Source organism: Thamnophis elegans, chromosome 7 (genome assembly GCF_009769535.1).
Source record: "Thamnophis elegans isolate rThaEle1 chromosome 7, rThaEle1.pri, whole genome shotgun sequence".
Classification (NCBI taxonomy): domain Eukaryota; kingdom Metazoa; phylum Chordata; class Lepidosauria; order Squamata; family Colubridae; genus Thamnophis; species Thamnophis elegans.
The window spans coordinates 28,652,027-28,671,387 of NC_045547.1; the positions used below are offsets into that span (position 1 = coordinate 28,652,027).

The 19,361-nt window shown below is 35.8% G+C and overlaps 1 protein-coding gene across 1 annotated transcript; it reads right to left on the reverse strand.

Annotated features, from left to right (window-relative positions):
* Positions 1-1,398: 1,398 nt before the first annotated feature.
* On the reverse strand, positions 1,399-17,433 carry EIF3D (eukaryotic translation initiation factor 3 subunit D). Its single transcript, XM_032221416.1, has 15 exons — positions 17,316-17,433; positions 15,314-15,445; positions 14,340-14,385; positions 12,364-12,500; positions 11,859-11,944; positions 11,354-11,426; positions 11,150-11,262; positions 10,307-10,439; positions 9,445-9,592; positions 8,606-8,736; positions 5,562-5,647; positions 5,303-5,432; positions 4,635-4,777; positions 3,238-3,518; positions 1,399-1,541 (listed from the first exon to the last, which is right to left on the reverse strand). The coding sequence occupies exons 2-15, from the start codon at positions 15,434-15,436 to the stop codon at positions 1,528-1,530; spliced, it is 1,644 nt and encodes a 547-aa protein (XP_032077307.1). The 5' UTR covers positions 15,437-15,445; positions 17,316-17,433; the 3' UTR covers positions 1,399-1,527.
* Positions 17,434-19,361: the final 1,928 nt, after the last annotated feature.

The window sequence follows — 19,361 nt, forward strand, 5'->3', positions numbered from 1 at the left end:
TATTTTAATAATATCCATGCGAGATTCTGTAGTATATTCCCAAATTAATTTTATTTCTCTTACTGTCTGTTATCCTTCAACCAAAACCAAAGATCCATTGAGCTAGACCAGTGGTTCCCAACGTGGGGCCCACACCCCACAGGGAAGCAATTTGATTTTTAATGAGGGCAATTTGAACCTTGTTTAAACCAAGTTAATGGCCTTCTAGGCTTCCTCCTTGTGAGTAGAGTTCACTTTTTGAGTAAAGTAAGAATTCTATGTCACTGGGGGGAGGGCATCAGAATTTTAAAAATGCTTAGGTGGGGCATGGTCAAAAAAAGGTTGGGAACCACTGGGCTTGCCTGGACAAACACTGGCAGTCTTGAAGCACTGCCCGCCGCCCCCCTTACGCATCTAGCATAACACATAACTCTTCTGAGGATATTCCATTATTTTGCTTGACCTCATCCATCCATATCTACTGACTTCCATTCTTTCAATCACACAAAAATATTTTCTTCAGCCTATCCTCTTGCATGAGACCAAAGCATGTTTTTCTTCTTGATGATCATCACCTCAGTAAACCATTTAACCTTTATTTGGTCTAGAAATTGTCCTTGCGCTTAAAGTTTGCGGTACTTTTAGGAACTATGTCCAATGCTTAAAGTCTGAGACATCTCCTTTCACTATAATTTGTAGCTTTGGTCAAACATGACTGGTAGCTCACGTACCATACTTATAATGCGGTTTATGTTTGATATATGTGAATCTATTGGGATTATTCAACAAATGCTTATTTAAAAATGCTTACTTAGTAAAATAAAAATCACAACACAAATAAAGAACAAATGCTGTAATCTCAACTGCAAAAACCAAAATGCAAACCTTTTCCTAAATTCTATCATTTGACTTTTTAGAAGTATTTCTCCAGTAAAGAATCCTTCATTTCTATATACAAATGAGGCATGTTTTCATGCATGATTACTATAGTGAGATTATTCCATGCACAAAGATGGACAATTCACAATGAAATAATAGTTGGTGAAAATGATGGAACTTGCTGAGATGGCTAAATATTTAATATGATCAGAGATACATCATTGCTGATTGGAATCCTTAGACTTTATTGTGAAACTGAAAAAAATCCGCCTGCTCTGGCTCACTGATTCTTGGCTTTCTTGTGGCCTGCACAGCACATCGGGATTGCCTGCCTCCACCTGCTGCTTGGACTGGTTAATCAATTCACCTGCACTGTGCAGGCTGCTAGCGGCCACACCCACCCCTCTGGGCTGATGATCTTTACTAGGGCTTATTTTTTGGAAGGGCTTATATTGGTGCACGCTTTAAATATCAGGCTAGGGCTTATTTTTGAGGAAACATGGTACTTAGATATAGTAATAAGACAAAAGGACACATTTATCAAGATTATTATTTTTATTTCTTAAGGTCTAGCCAAACAAGGTGCAGATTCAGTTCTGATCCATCCTTGAAGAATAAAAAGTCGAATGACATTCAAGATGCTGTTGACTCTAATGCCTGGTGTAAAGTTCAGGTCTCTTCTTCTGCAACACAAAGACAGATCAGAATGGAAAATGTCTTTCTATCCCCAGCCACAGACAAAAAAGCCTTAATTTTTGCAGTTTGCATATATTCCACAGTAGTAATTTCTGTATGTAAATATAATAACTTTCTGTAAGTAGAAACCCTCATCAATTATTTGACAATCAAATGGCAGCAAAGTTTTTAGCAAAAAATTCTGAAATTTCCCCAATTGTTTATATACAGCTGAAATCAGAAAAAAAGATAGAACTGTTTTTTTTAAAAAAATATGATTAATATTGTCAGGTATGAAGAACCAGATCCACACATGCAGAGTTCAAGCTAACTACTTGATCACTGAAATTAGATAAGGCTCTAAGGAATTTAGGGAGGGGCCAATTCTGGTTCTGGCCCTTTTACAGTTGTGCAGTGATTCTAGACTAGTTCTGCACTTATCCCTCCTACTTGTCAGGCTGGCTGCTTCTCAACAATATTCAGTGCCACACACATTATTTTAAATTCTTGACTAAGGAAACTAGATACCATACTGAATGTCTATCTAGATTCTCTTAATTATTTATTTCCCATTACTATTTGAAAATCATAGGATGCTGTTCCATTTTGGATAATAGCTTAATTTAACCCTTTTTAACGAATGGACTAAATTCTGCAAAATATATAATTCAATATACTGATACAGCATGCTATTAATAATTTTATCATGTAAAAGAGGCTGGTGGTAGAATGATAGAAATTAGCCTCTCAAATAACTTATTTTGAAATCAGACTTTTACAAACTACAGCCTTAATTGGATGTATCTCAAACAGGCACCTCTAGCAAGGCAAGCTTCCAAAGATCATTATATGAAAACACAATATGCTTTGATAATATGAAAGTTTGCATTTTTTTTGTTTTTTTAAGAGAGATTTTCTGTTACTATTTTATTTAAAGTATTTATTTTTTGTACGTAACCTAAACTTTTGCATTTAATAGTACCAAAATGCGGGCTTGCTAAATCTCCAAGAAAACTCAATTTCTATCCCTAAGATATTAAGCAACAAGGAATGGTTGAGAGTTTTATTCTCTGAAACATCCAAAAGCAGCAGCTAGATATGGAAAATAAAGTGATTTAATCCCTTCCAAACTGTGGATGAATTATTCCAAGATGGAGAAGAACCCCAATATACTGAGAATTCTGCAAAAGAACTACTACTCAGAATATATTAAGAGTTTTTATTCCAAATCTGCCCAATTTTTTTCAAAGCTATTTTTCTCTGAGATTCAATCTCCGTTTTGAATGAGCTACTCACTTTACATTCTTCACACTTAATCTTTAAAATGTAATTCTTTTTATCTAAGCATTTATCTAGTCCAACCTTTAAAAAATGGTAAAAATACTATTTTAAACAAATATTTTTGAAGGGTAGATGTGTCTATTAATGTGCTACAGAAGGCCTGGGGCTCTACAATATGGATACAATAACATGGCTTAATGTATCCTAGTATTTCCTGTAGCAAAATTAGGATGCATTTTGCTTCTTTTGGCTTTGCTATTTTAATTCTGGTTGAGACAGGTGGTGAGGGTAGCAAATATCAGTTGAAAGTAGTAACTGCTACATCACTGAAATCTATTCTAGTCAGATGGGTTAAGTTTTGGTTGTGAAACTAAACTAAGTTTAAGAGTAGTTATTTATCTAGCAGTCTTCCAAAAGAATTACCTTCTTCTTCCTCTTCCTCCTCCTCCTCATCTTCATCTTCATCAGAGCTGAAGGTGCCATCAGGCAGGCTATAAACCCGGATAACTTGCTTGTTGGGATCCTTCAAGATAAGGTACTTGCCCTCATCTAGTTTCATACAGATGTCAATGACACAGCGCAGAATGCCCCAGGCGTTCTCCATGATTAAATTAATTTGGCTTGCAAATTCATTAGGTTTGAACTGCTGTGTGCCCAGAATCACATGGCGTGAAGAATCTTTCACATGGTATCGGGAGACATATCTAAGCAAGGATGAAGAGACAAAAGTTAAAAAGTGCAATGATGTAGTCCAACCTACTAGAAAAAAGGAAGATTTCAAGGTTAATGATTATTTGACTCAGCTAATTCAGTATGGCTACTAACAGACTATTAACTGCTAGTTGCATTTAAAACCCAATCAGCCCTTAATTCATCACTATAGTATCACTGTATAAGTAGCATTTCTTCTGTATATAACATTACATATTCTAATATTATTAATAACTGAATTGATAATACAGATACAACTTTGCTATGTTCTGTTTCTAGTAAGGTTACAGTTGATACACCTGTACAAAACCTTTCTTGACTATGATCTCCACCTGCTTTTTAAGAAGGACCCATAAGGCCAGGACGACCCTAGATTATTTATTTGTACCACCTTAATAATTTTTTGCAAATAACTCAAGGCAGTGAACATATCCAACACATCTTTCTTTTCCTATTTTCCTCCCCAATAGCAACCTTGTGAGATGGATTGGACTGAGTGTTTGTGATTGGCCAAAGTCATCCAGCTGGCTTTCATGGCTAAGGCAGGATAAGCTCACAGACTCCTGCTTTCTAGCATGGTGCCTTAATCACTAGTCTGGCTGAGACTACTCTTTCCAGAAGAGTATAAGAATCTTAGAATCAGTTTGTCTCTGAATCAAGGTGTCCAAGCCAAATTTTACCCTAACAGCCTCCAGACACTGGGTCAAGAGTTCCACATCATCTTCAATGAGCCTGAGGTAAAGATATATAATTGAATATCTACATATTGATGATACTTCACCCCAAACCAGTAGATGATCCTTCTCAGCAGTTTCAGGTCTTAACCTGGATTCCATAACCAAATGTTTGGCGGTTCAGCTTCATGTCAGAGCAGGATCACCATAATAACATTGTGCTTCCAACCCCTGATTCTCCCCCACAGTCCAAAAGGATGCTGTAGTCAAAAGCATCAGAAGTCACTGAAAGACCTAGAATTTATAAACTACTACTTCTTGGAAAACTATTTCTTTAAGAGAGGTTGCTGAAATTCTAAATGTCTTCCTGAAGACCTAGTTTCCCCTTTGTACACCAGACAACACCCGCTTTTAAATATATATTTTTAATCTTACCCCAATTTAAGATATTCTGATCCAGCCAGCAATGCACAAGTAGTCCAACGAGCAAGTTTGTAACTATTATTTTTCAGTTCAGTGGCAATCACAGCTCCTCGCTGGGAATCCAGTTTCTGACGCCAATCTACTCCATTACAATGCTAGAAAAATACGCAAGCATATTGGATTTTCAATTATACCATGCCGTATTATGGTAATTTACAAGCAGATTATAAATGCAAACCCATATATCGCGGCATGGTTGGCAGCAAAGAAAGAAGGGACCATCATTCTAAACTATCATTCTTTTGTTTTTCATTTAGCACTCAACCTATGCTTTGCATAAAATGTGAATATACAAATTAGTGGATTCAATATTTAATCCTCAATAAACAATGCTTAATGAACCTAGTTGGCATGACAAGAGAAAGGCAATAGTATGGTAAGCCAACCAGTGGTGGTTAGATAATCAAGGTGAAGATAAAAAGGAAATGGAGAACGTTCACATTCGCAAGTAATCATAATGAAAAGATTAACCAGCACAAATACTGTCTCTACAAAATAACTATGTAATACTCTTCTCATATAATCAGTATAATCATATAATCAGAGTATATACATGAATCTCTTTTTATTTTGATCATTACCTCAAGCCAACATGCTGAGCCACTTTTATTTTTTCTTACCCTTGAATCCCATTCATTCAGTGTTTTAATGTTGATGAATGATACTTCTCCATTGGCTCCAATCATCACTCCATCGTGCTCACAACGTACTATCAGATCAATGTCATCTCCCAGCTTCCATCTTCGATACCTACAATCAAAAAGTTTTGCTATTTCAATGGCATAACAGCTATTTATTCAAATGACAAGTTTCAATGAAAACTGTAATATGTATAGAATTAAAAAAATAAAATCCCATCAATGAGCTAGAAGCACGTACCGATATGCAACAGAAGCAACCTCATTCTTATCCATGTCATCTTCCACAAATGGGTTTGGATTGGGAAACATGTATTTTTCTTTCCCCTATTAAAAAATGACATGCAGAAATGTGATCAACAGCAATAAGTATACGATCAAGATAGTCATGGTTGCTTCATATGGAATTCCATTTTGGAATCACAAAATTTTAGTTACTGCTTCTTTATCAATCTTTCCACAAATAGCATAATAGCTTTAGGGTGTCATTGTGGATTTCATTACATGTTGAAATCCACACCAGAAGGCAGATAGTCCCTGATTTACAACCATTTGTTTAATGACTATTTGAAATTACAACAGCATGAAAAAAGTGATGATTCTATAAAATATAGAATAGAATTTATAAGTGGCTAGAAAACAGAAATCAAAATAGGAAATAGAAGTCTTCATTTGTGGTTTCCCCGCCAAACTAGTATTGAATAGAAATTAACTAAAGTTACTAATTACTATCAAAAAGTACTGACCACAATGTAAATGTAATGGCGATATGAACTATTAATAGTGAACAAGTGTTTAATTAATATGAACAAGTGTTAGTACAACTATTATTACATGATTATAGAAGTTAAAACTGATAGGAAGGCAATGTAGAATGGGGAACTACAAAGGCTAAATATGAATGTCGATACAGAAGACTATAACTATTTTATACGGTTATGTTTGTCTTGTTTTTTCTTTTTCTTCTTGGTTGCATCTTTTTTTGTTTTTAAAGGTAAAAATGTTTAATAAAAACTATTTAAAAAAAAGAAAAAGAAAAAAAAAGTGATGATTGATGCTCACACTTGTGTCCATCACAGCATCTCTAAAGCCACGTGATCAAAATCTGGTCACTTGCCAACCAGGTTGTATTTAGAACAATCGCAGCATCCTGGCATCACATGATCTCCAGGGGGCTTCCGAAAAGCAGTTAATGAAACCAGATTTGCTTAACGATTATATAATTCACTTAACGACCATGGAGACTCACTTAACTATGGCAAAAAGATTGTAAAATTGGGCATAACTCACTTAATGACAACATTATTTAACAATGTTAAGTTCCAGCCCTAATTGTGGTAATAAATGAAGGACTACTATTTCTCTGGTCTTGCTCAGTAAATATTAATAGCTCTAAGAAAAAAATTAGAAGAGCTTATAAAAGCAGAAATAATACTTCTTAATCTATTTTTTGCATGTTTTATTGGAGTGCTACTGGATAAGCAGCGTTTTTTTGGTAAGCATAGCAAAACCTTCACCTGGTTAAGTTTGAAATATAGGTAGTCTTTGACTTACAACAGTTCGTTTAGTGATTGTTTGAAGTAACAACAGCTGAAAAATGTGACTTATGACAATTTTTCACACTTATGACCATTGCAACATCCCCATGGTCACATGATCAAAATTCAGATGCTTGATAACTGACTCATATTTATGATGGTTGCCATCTCCTGGGGTCATGTGATCACTTTTTGCGACCTGACAAGCAAAATCAATGGGGAAACCAGATTCACTTAATAACTACATTACTAATGTAACAACTGCAGCGATTCACTTAACAAATGAGGCAAGAAAAGTTGTAAAATGAGGCAAAATTCACTTAATAAATTTCTCTCTTAGCAACATGAATTTTGGGCTCAATTGTGGTCCTACGTTAAAGGCTACCTGAATAGTCATTATAGCCAATATCTTTTAGAGCAGTGTTTCTCAACCGTGGCAACTTGAAGATGTCTGGACTTCAACTCCCAGAATTCCCTGGCTGGGGAATTCTGGGAGTTTGAAGTCCGGACATCTTCAAGTTGCCAAGGTTGAGAAACATTGCTTTAGAGCAATAAGCTGGGAACTGGAGGTGCTGGTAGGATCATTGCTGCCAATAAGGTTGAAAGGAAAGTGGGAATTACAAAGGTGAGATGATTCCACATGCATCAAGAAAATCAATCCAATTAGAGCAAGTTCCAAAATAAAATCCAGAAGAAGAAATCATTTTTGCATTATTATCAGGAAAACTGTTATGGACACTGCTGGAACATTTAGATTAATCTGAGTATCTCTGATGAGATGTCAAATAAAAAAATATTTATATATTTGATTACAGCAACATATTGGACAGCGTAGTTCATACCATACAGCAGAACATATTAAGGTTACAAAACACACAATTATTTTTCTCAGAAACAATTATAATAAATAGGAGTTAACAGAAAAATGGTATTTTGAGAAACAGAATAGAGAAGAAAGTAAATAAGGGTGCATATTATCCCTGCATTTAACATATTCAGCAGATATACTACAAACGTTGCAAGACTGCAAAAAATGTATCTGGAATTAAAAGATAAGACTGAAAGACAAACACAATGAGATACCCAGACAATACTAATTTATTAGATAAAGTAGACATTGAACAGCTTGTTAGGAAAATGGATGGTGAAAGTTCCAGGTTAATGCTAAATATTAATAAGACAAAGGAATATTTATTTTAGGCAGGAAAGTAATAAAGACCTTTGATGAGATCATGGAATCTATAAATGCAACTATATTTCTAGGACACTAGTCAGAATAGTTAAAGCAATGGTGTATCCAGGCATAATGCATACCTATGAAAACTAGATACTCAAAAAGTGTGAGAGATAAATTATCTTCAAATTATGGCTCAGGAAAACTAACAGCGTACTATGGATTAGAAGAACTAGTTCTTTATGTTGCCTTAAAAGGATTTGCTGTCCTTTTGTGATTATGATCAGCAAGCAGAAATTCTGCTGTATTTTACACTTGTGATGCAAGCAGATCATGGATCAAACCCCAACCCAATTATACTAAGTTTGAAGGAAATTGAAGAATAGGAAGACAATAGATTTGGTGGATGTACAAGATCAATGAAATTATTACAATGTCCTTAAGAGTTATAAGTCCAAGGAATGTCAGAATGGTGGGTATTTGTTCACTAAGTCATTGGGATTCAAACTGAATCCAGTGACATCTAATTAAAATTTAAAAAAATCTATGGCAAATTAAATATTCTATTCTTACCATTCTTAAGCATTGCTGAGAGAAGTTATGGTTGATGTAGGTGGCTTCCATAGCAAGGTTGCGAGGTGAATTGAAAGAATTGCCTTCATCTTGTGGTGGCTCATTAGCAGTTTCACTCACTGTAAGAAGATCTGAGAATACAGACAAACACAACTATCATCAGAAAGTTTAATATCTCAATCCTAAACAACAAAATTATTCCACACTAAGATAGCAAGTCATAAAAACTAGAAAATCTTGATTCCCCCACCCCTGCAACAGTGTTTACCCCTTTGATATAAAAGAACTAGCTGGATACCCATGCTTTGCGATGAAACTATGTGATCGGGCTATGCAGGAGAAACTTGGTTCATAATTGGTTGGCTCAGTGGTGGTTGGTGATTGAAACACATAAGGGAATATTATTCCCACCGTCTTGAGTCTAGAAGCAGTTCCATAGGTGGAAGTATAGACATTTTGGTGAGGTACCGACAATTTAGTACTGTAAAGAACCCCAGGCACTCCTGAGTGAAGGAGTGGAATGTCTGCCAATTTGAATTACGGTGACGGAATATGAAGCAATTGATAGATAGAACAGAGTTCTTTTCAGGTGGGGAGGGGGAGTAGAACTCCTTAGCATCGGAGCGTGTTAATTACTGTATAAGTAATACTAATGATCTGATGGTCATTTCTTAGAGAGCACCTAGAAACCAAGAGGAACATACGTGCCAAATTTCAAGTTTGTAGGCTTTACAGTTCTGGAGATTTCATGATGAGTGAGTGGTACATTTTACATATGTAGATTACAGGGCCATCACTATTATCTTGTTTTTCTGCAAAACATACACGAAAAGACTCACCAAAATCAGAGTTGTCCCTTTTGTCAAAGAACAGCTTGGATCCAACTCTTTGGACTATGATATCCCAGGAATATACTGAACGAGTGCAAGACATGAGGGTAGCTAAGATAGCATCTGTAGCAAATACATTCCCTTGAGTTTTGGCCAGCTATATGCAGAGAAAAGACACAATGGGCAAGAGTACCCAGATTAAGAAAATGATCTGAAATCCCATCTACTTCTAATGGTCTACACCTCCATTTCCAGAAATTCAAATTTAGGGAATTAAAAAAAAAAAAACAGGTTTTAGAATATTTTTTTTCTAAAATAAAAGAAAAAAAACTGTGCCATTTGATTTCCTTCAATTCACCCATATGACATTCAATATTATTCTAATATTTATAACCTTCACATTTAAGAATTTTGGCCAGAAAGGACAGAAATGAGAAAGTAAACTAGTCATCTGCCAAATCAGCTTTTTAGTTTGTTATTTATCCCACTATCTTTGACATTCACAGAAATTATACATTCTTCCATCTATTATCAGTATAATGACTACAAGTAATTATCCCCAAATCCAGTAAAGATAAAAAAAATCTGCAACACTAATAATTAGGTCAAATACTGTAAATATTTTACCAGTTTTTGAAAATGGGCTTTATGGAATTTCTAACAGGGGATTATACTATATTCAGATACATAATTACTCTATGCCTTTTGCCTAAAAACATGATATCTTCTCTATATTTTATTTAGCCTTGCCCAGCATAACGTAAGTTTCTTGTCTTATCAAAGGTAAAAAAATTCTATTTTTCTTTCCAAACAAAGCACCATTAAAAGGTCTTCTATTCAATAATATAAACTAAACAAATAGATACTATACCTTGCGTATGACTGGATCATCAGTGGTAGTCACAGTATGGAAGATGCGCTTAATGCTACGAAGATTTCTTTCATTTCTTGTGGTGATGCGGTCAAAACCTTTGTCATAATGTTCTAAACCCCCACAGCATTCTCTGCAAATTAAAAAAAATGAAAGTCTCTCCAAAATATCACAGAATAGTAAGTACTGTATAACTGTAGTGCAACCAATCCAAGGAATAAACACAAATTATCATCCCACTTCTATAATAACCTTCTCTAACCCATAGTGTTACAGAACATAATTCTCACTTCCAACATGATCATGGGAACTGTGGCCAACAAATCTGGAAAGAATTAGCCTCTGGCACCATCTTTGCCAAATCAGTTTAGTTTCAATCTTCATACAGCAAAACCCCATTTTAGAGATGTGAAGATGATAGGAATTCTTATAATGGAATTGGGCCTTTGGGCCAGTCTAAATAACTAGTGTTGTCCTCGGATAATTTTATACCTTGGATAATATTCTGTTTTGTTGGTGTTGGTTTTGATTAATGGTATGCATTAAATCTTGATTTGTTGCTTATTCAGGAACCAAGTACATTAGCAAAGAGGACAGCAATACAGAGGAGCAAGTGAGAGAAGGGGGGGAGGAAGGAAGAAAGAGGGAGGGAGGGAGAGGGAGAGGGAGGGAGGGAGAGGGAGGGAGGGAGGGAGAGAGAGAGAGAGAGAGAATATGAGAATATGTCACCCTTTCCTAACAAAATGTACTTTAAGTGTCTGGTTTCTTAACTCTTAAGAATTGAGAAATTATAGTCTGGGAAATATGATCAGCTCAGTTGGTGTTGCTAATTCCAAGTCTTACATGTCCTGAGGCTCTGACACCTCCAAATATCTCATTTTCATTAATCTAGGGAAATCCATCTCCTCCTTCACTTCCCAGTCACTGCGAACCTCCACTGAGGAATCACGTGGTTTCTGCAGATTAAACATAGGAAAGAGAAAACTGATCAGTGTTTAATGCAACCTCCCCAAAAATCCCAATTCATTATGAAAGAGAATATCATACCTGAGATTTTTGGTCCCATTTCTGTCTCACTCCAAACTGCTTCTGAAATTTCTTTTGCAGACGCAGTCTATCTCTGAAGTAACAGAAAACCAATAATATTTTTGTTAAATAAGAAGACTTTGACAAAGGGGTTGCTTATTCCAAATCCTTCATTCACAATAAAAAAGTTAGGCTGCTAAATTAAAGAGTATGGTTGATCCCAGATATAGTTGGTGAAAAACAGGTATTTCACTCCATGATTGCAAACATTAATATAATTACTTGAAAAGTACATTGGTCAAGGGTGGATATGAGAAAGTATAAATGCAAGTTTAAGAAACACAACAAAGCAAATGGTATTTTTGATTCATAGTCAAATACAAAAACAATTCAGCAACTGGATGAATTCAGAATTCAGCATTACGGAACCCAGCAACTCATTTACTGAATTATTTGCTTCACAGAAAAACTGACTTGTTACTGTTACAAACAGAAACAAAACTGTTCTGCCACAAAGGAAGATTACCTCTCTTTCTGCTTGGCACTTTTAGGCAAAGTCTGTAGGTTGAATTGAAGTACGTTTCGTCGGTCCTTGTCTCTTCGAAGGTTTCTCTGAAAGGAGATATTTGTGTCAATAGGAAAAACAAGCAATTCATTTTAGAGTATCTTGGAAACCAGGGGAAAGGACAACAAACTTGCATGATATCTGCACTGTGTTAGATATAGTCAGAAATGTCACTGAGCTTTAGGAGGTATAATGGATGTGTATTTTAAACATTAGAGACTGCAGGCTGCCCATTCCTCGCTTAGGGAGTTTCAAACTTGTTTCAAAAGATAATTCTATGTTAGAGAAAAGGAAACATTTCCCAAAAGTTGCAGCAAGAAATTATTTAGTAGGCTGGAAGACAGAGATAACATTTTCTGCATATATCTTGAAAAATGTGTGTGTGAGGGGGGAGGGGGAGAAGAGGGAGGGAAAAAAACCACTAAGCAGTCATTCAAGTGTAAAACCTTTAATGAGAATATCATACCTGTGCAAATCTCATACGATTCCTCTGGTATGCAGTTTTCTGGGTTCGTGTTGTGTCAACCAACTGGAAACTGGCTTCATCTTCCTCATGGAAGTAAGCATATTGACTTCCTCCTCCAAACTGGGATGAATATTTATCTAGAAATATAATTATACTTAATATAATTAATATATAATATAATATATATAATTAACAATAGAAATACAAAGGGATGTGGTGGCTCAGTGGCTAGGATGGTGAGCATGTCGATCAGAAAGACTGGCAGTTTGGGGGTGCTGCGTAATTGAGTGAGCTCCCATTACTTGTCCCAGTTTCTGCCAACCTAGCAGTTTGAAGGCACGTTAAAATGCAAGTCGAAACATAGGGACCACTTGAAACATAGGGACCACTTTGGTGGGAAGGTAACTGTTCTGTGCGCCTTTGGCATTTGATCATGCCGGCCATATGACCACAGAGATGTCTTCGGACAGCGCTGGCTCTTCGGCTTTGAAACGGAGCACTGCCTTCTAGAGTTGGGAACGACTAGCACATATGTGCAAGGGAAATCTTTACTTTTTTATAATTACCACTATCAGCTTTATGCTTAGATTTTGGATTGTTTGGAATACCTAGGATTGGAATTATCCTAGGAATAAGAACCATGTGAGAAAAATCATAAGGGAAACTATACTAAGAACAAATACACAAGTGGAAGAAATTTATTGGCTGATTATGAATTGAAGCTGGTCTGTTTTAAAGCCTACAAGTACAAAACAAATTATATTTTTATTGTGATTAATACAGAGATACCATACAATAATAGCTTCTATCGGTGTTTTGTATAACCCAATGCCATGATTCAGTAGAAATCTATTCATTAGATGAGGTACTAGTGTCATACACATTTGAGGAGAAATGTAGGCTTGCAGAAATGCTTAGCTGTTCTGGAATGATAGAACAATGATGTCCATGTCCTAGAAGCCTTAGTAGAAGAAAAGTAATACTTAAAAAGATAATGCTGCTCTAAATCAAGGTCTTTTAGCAAATATAAGCTCAACACCAACTCTATATTACTTAATTAGCACCAGACTGGGTTTGATTCTTGGGGACAAACATTTACTATCCTGTATATCTTTTCCCGCTCAACCTTGCCAAGCATAGTTTTTTTTTCTTCCTATGATATCCACCCATATGACATTCAACCCCCAAATGTGGGTTCTTGCTTTTTGATTACAGACTCAGGACAGATTGATTGGCTCTTCCTAAAACTCATTCTTAGTAATTTATTAAAAATCCTTAATTTGAAGATTTTTATCCTTTCTCTCACCTTTTTTCAATGTCTTTTATATGTGTGCATTATTTCTTAATTCCACTGCTTTAATTATTATCATAGGAATACTTGTTCTGCATGATCCTATGTTGCTCATTGTCTTCCTTCCTAGCATTTATCTCGTTTATTTTTCTAGAACAATGCCCAGCTTAGTTGACTCTTGAACCAAGAAAAAAAAAATCTACTACCTTCTCATCTTATTCTCAACTGTTAGTAAGCATACAGCCTGCAATTTTTAAATATTTGATATTAGTCTGGGTATGTCACTTTCTTATTTTATTTTTCCAGTTAGGCTATGTTTTACTTTAGGTAAATGAAGTGAAATCATCGGCCTATAGCACTCACTAATTAATATTTGACTTCAAACTGTTGACTCTACCTGTCATTTCTTCAAATTCTGAACTGTAATATATTATGAACATTTCTCAGAAGAGAAATTATGTGTTCTGGCCCTCCCAATAGCCCTTTTATGTTCTACATAATGACCTTTTTGGTCAATGGGATATCCATTATCCTTCTTAAATTAATTATTTTTTCATCAATCCTTTTGTTCTTTCTGAAAACTTGCCTATTCATTTGGTATTTCTCTTCCCATGTATAGTTTTATTTACAGATACCCTAAAACAATGTTTTTTTAAATCTTAGACAAGTGTGCTATCTCACTCACTTGTGTATCGCTTATCTTGATAAGTAGCTCCAGTCCAGTCTGCAACCTAGGCAAAATAAAAATAAGTATCTTTATATGAAACAATCATTGAAAAAAAAATCAACATTCTCTGAAATTATCCCCCAATGCAGTTGAATTTCTGAGTTCTAGATCGCTTTCTCTAGAGACACCACAAAGACTAATATATGTACTAGGGGAATGCAGCCAAAAATAGTATTCCCATATTATTATGGCTGCATCCTTTGTCAGTATACTTTCATTTTTTCACCTTTAATTGTTGTAATATAAGTATACTAAACAAAAGAGCTTATTCCTTTATTTAGTTTATTGCAACAAAAGCGCTTATTGTGATTCATCACCTTGCACTTAAACTAACCCATGCTTTGTTTCAACATACTAGGAATTGGTGCTGTAACAGGTTATCAATGAATCAATACCCTCCAACGTATTTCCCTTTTAAGCAACATATGCGCCACCAATGACATTGCCAAAGTTCCCTAAATAATTAAGAAGCAAATGTTTTAAGCCAAGTTTTACCTAGATTCTATCATCTTGTATACAGATGAGGATTCTGTATTTTTCATAATGTTACTGGACTGTATGTCCAAGTATATTTCACCTTTGGTGATATTAACAATATTAGGAGAAGGTCTATCATTGAGATTCCCCGTAACGGGATGCAACCTTAAGGTTGTAAGGTTGAGCTATACTGAAAAACCAGAGTGAAAGAAAAGCTAACTTTTTAAAAAATGTAATATTTTGCAATTTATTTCCTATGTAGCTTGATTCCAATTCAGATGTTGTTCTGGGAATTAAGGGAATTAATAGGAATTAAGATACAGATTCCTAAATAATAAACAAACTGCCCAAAGCAGCATTTGTATTTAAAGAAAAAACCACTAACAGAGGGTCTCAAACTGACAATGAGTTAAAATCACTTAAGAACTTCTGTGCAAAGATTCAGATAAAAGTACCTTTCCAAGCCGATCTCCTTTGCTGAAGGGCTGATAAGGCATATCTTTGAATTGCTCTGGTACAGCACATGGACCCCAACCAGATGGGTTGTCCTGGACAACAGGTGTAACGAATTTTGCCATCTTCTATAACTATCAAGAAAGATGATAGGAGTTAAAATACAACAATAGACCGTATAGAGCATGCGCCTTGTGATGCATCGTGACATTTTTTGCCTTTGAAGAGCAGCGGTGGGCGTGGCCTGCACTGACACATCTGATCAGTGGGCCACCAGTTATTGCCCTGGTATAGAGCAATAATCAGTTGATGGTTTAATATAATGAGACTCAAAATGAATATACAAAAGCTGCTAAATCCCAGCAGAAGATAAAATTTATTCAAAATCCAAATGGAAAACATGTCCATCATTATGATGAAATAATTTGGAATTTTTTTTATTCTGATATATATTAAAATCCATAAGGCAAGATATTTTAACTTCATGTTCAACCTTTGAAAATGATATGCTATGCCTCCTACTCAGGGGTGAAATTCAGCAGGTTCTGACAGGTTCTAGAGAAGCGGTAGTGGAAATTTTGAGTAGTTCAGAGAACCGGCAAATACCACCTCCGTCTAGCCCCAGGGTGGGGTGGGAATAGAGATTTTGCAGTATCCTTCCCCTGATACTCCCATGAAGCCACGCCCACAGAACCGGTAGTAAAAAAAATGATTTCACTACTGCTCCTACTCCTAGTAAACCACTGCAACATATAAAACACAATGTAGTATCATCATGTAACAAAAGGCATAGTGCATACCCAAATCAAGATGTATTCATCAATCTAGATCTGTTAATATATTTTACAGAATCTGGGATCAGATTGTATTCTCTGGACTCTTAAACCTATTTCCAGTATTTTTAATTTGTTATGTTGTTATGCAGTTTATATAAAACACCCTATCTTCACATAAACTGATTTGATATCTCCTTTTTTAAGTGACAATGTAATTTCCAGGTCATTTTTTTCTTAATACAGCAGTTTCTCACACCTCATTTTGATAAATTTCTACTGAAATACTATCTTATGATTCCCAAAATTTAACAAAAGTCACTGCAGCAGCTGATAATAAACACATTATTGAAATATATGGCAGCAACTGTTCAGATTTTTTGGAGTTGTAAAGTAACATAGAGGCAGTTGAGAGGGAATAAGGGATACTACTGTATGAGAGGAAAATTATTGGTGTCAAACTTTTCCTCTTTTCTCTGAGAGGAACCAATGGCAAGTTTAGTGTTTTATATATTTTTAGGGGGTTTACATTATTTTTTGCCCCAACATGGGAGTAAATTATGCTACTAATGTCAACTACGCTAGGTCTTTAAAAAGTAACATACATATCTACACGCTGCATTGTCTCTCTATAAATTGAATGACAAATTTAAAGAAAAAATAGTCTTGAAATTAAAGAGTTTAGACAACTTCAGTCTAGCAGCTGTTTGCAAGTACTGACAATTTCTAAAGATCCGCTTTCCATTCAGAGTATGAACTCAAATGAACATGGAAGAGATCGTCATAATCTAGACGTCTCAGCAAATACGACCAGACCAGGTTGCTGTTCTTAACCGACGTGGGGAAACAAAGAGGTAAATGTCACATTAGGGTCTTTCTCAGTATTATCATCAGTAGTTATATCCTGAGTTGAGTTACTGCTTTGGAGCAGTATGGGTCTTCATCATGGATGGGTCTTCATCATGACGTTGGCAAAAACGGGGAACAGGAAACGAGGCACCAACTTTTACTATGGAGGCCTATTAACGGGGCAGGGGAATGCGTGAATATCTAAAGATCTAGAAAGGCCTGAATGGGGCCTATTCTGAAGGTTCATGGGGCCTCACCACAGGAAAGGCAGGAGGGGTCCTTAACCACACCCTGCATCCTAGTTAAACCTGCCGGGGAAAAAAGACGCCGGCGTTCCGCAGCGCGAAGGGTCGTGGCCTCAGCTCCAGGATTCGCCTCTCACCTGTACGACCCAAATGGGCCCAGATGGCGCCGGATTCAGCCCAGCAGCTGGAAGCGAAAAAGGCTCGACCGGTAGTGACAGCCTGCTTAGTCGCTCGTTTCAACTTCCGGCGCTTTTTTTTTTTGCGCTGTGTCATTATACCGCGACGACGCTAGCAAAAGGTGATAGAGTACTGTTTAAAAACTAAGACAGAGCGTCGCAGTCGGTGTTGTTAGACAGCGCCTCATTTTGGTTACATTTGATGGGAAATAATGTGGAAGATGACATGGAAGAAAGGAAGGGTGGGGGGAACTTAAAAGAAAATCTTTAACAGTCTGGGGATGAAATGCTTCAAATATCTTGGGATGCAGTAAAAAAAAAATCATCTGGCTAAAACTGTCATGAATAGCCAAACTTTCACAGAACTGCACTTGTATACATGTTTAAAGAAAAATATGGAATTTTCAGGGTAATTAGTTTAGAACTAGAAATGGAAGCGTCAGGCAAGGTTGTTTTGCAGAAGTTATGAGTCTTTGAAAAGGATTAGTGGAAATGCTAAAGAAAACATTGGAAAATTCAAACACATAATCATTTCACTTGGGAAATTTATTGAAAGGGTGGGATGCTGTTGGAGAAATTTCAGGAACTGGATTATTTTTCTACTATTAGAAATAATTTTTTGCCCAGATTAATAAATATAACTGAATACATTCTTAAACCAGAACTGTTCTCATTATGTATTTTATCTGAAACATAGATAGTTGTTTTCTTAAATTATAATGGGAGAGCCCTACTGGCTAGAATATGAATCTCTGCAATGCTAAACATAATGCAAATAGTAAAAGGAAGGAGAAAATCTTTGCTTTAAAAATGCTATTTTCTAGACAAGGGTATATATATATATGGTACTAACTTGGACTTGAATTATATCAGGGATGTCCAGCCTTGGCAACTTTAAGATTTGTGGACTTCAGCTCCCACAATTCCCCAGCCAATCTTAAAGTTGTCAAAGTTGTATACCCCTGCATCAGATTGTTTATTTGTAAGTCAAGCTGGTGGATTTGTTCTCTTGTTTCTTTACACATGCTTGTAAACTGTATAATTCAATCTTTGTTCATATATTTGGCTACATTCATATTTTTTTGCTTTAGATCATTTTTTTTCTGTAGAAAACAGTATCCAAGAGATCGGTAATATTTACAGCAGCAAAGCATCGTAATTACTCAAAACATTTCTTAATTAAATTTGCATTTTCTTTTTAACCAAATGGTATTTATTTTCCAATGAAATACTAGCATTCTGAATATTCAATAGTTTCCCTGCCCACTTTTCAGCTTTTCAACCCCCAACAAGACTAGAAATACATTTTACTCAAATAATCTGGTCACTATACTATGAATATTGTATGATGGATAGGTTATTACTCTTTTCTTCTCTTCTTCTTATATCACAAGGAGCCAGAGAGGAACAGTCATAATACTTTCCCTTCCCACTGAGCTCAAGTCATGCTTAGATACATTTTGTTTTTGTAATGGTTTTCTGAATATTTTCTACAAGGTCATTTCAATGGCTCCCTATGTGATATTGATTTTGTTCATCTTCTCAATCAGATAGTTCAGAAGCTGAGATGTATTTTAAAGTCTACCACAAATTACAAATTCACCTGGCTTCAAGCATAGATTGCTTTTAAGGCAATCAATTGTGCAGTTCCTAGAGCTGATACCATGTCTTTACTATAGTTTCCCTTTCCTGCAGTTTCACAGCTGAGTTTGGTGCAGTTTATTTCTGCATCAGCAAGCTCATAACTCCCACCTTCATTCAGTTTCAATGTTCATTCATATATTCATTTCAACATGCATATCTTAGATAAGCTTTACATTTTGTAGTATTATGAACATTTTTTCATCTCTGACATGGGGAAAAGCTAGAGTCTATTATAGGTATAACTTTAGTGTTGCAGAAAATGACAGGCTTAGACTTCTCAGGATACAGGAGGAGTTTATTTGGCAGCCAGGTTCAGAAAGCTAGCCCATAGCTAGCATTGCATGTTCTGAACAACCTTCATTA

What these genes read in the sequence shown, in the direction of transcription:
- EIF3D (XM_032221416.1), bottom strand. Translation starts at nt 15,436, where the DNA reads ATGGCAAAATTCGTTACACCTGTTGTCCAGGACAACCCATCTGGTTGG. An exon ending in GTGTCAGAGCCTCAGGACAT is followed by an intron (nt 10,440 to 11,149) that starts GTAAGACTTGGA and finishes TTTAATTTGCAG; the next exon opens with AGAATGCTGTGGGGGTTTAG. An exon ending in TGAATGAATGGGATTCAAGG is followed by an intron (nt 4,778 to 5,302) that starts GTAAGAAAAAAT and finishes GTATTTTTCTAG; the next exon opens with CATTGTAATGGAGTAGATTG.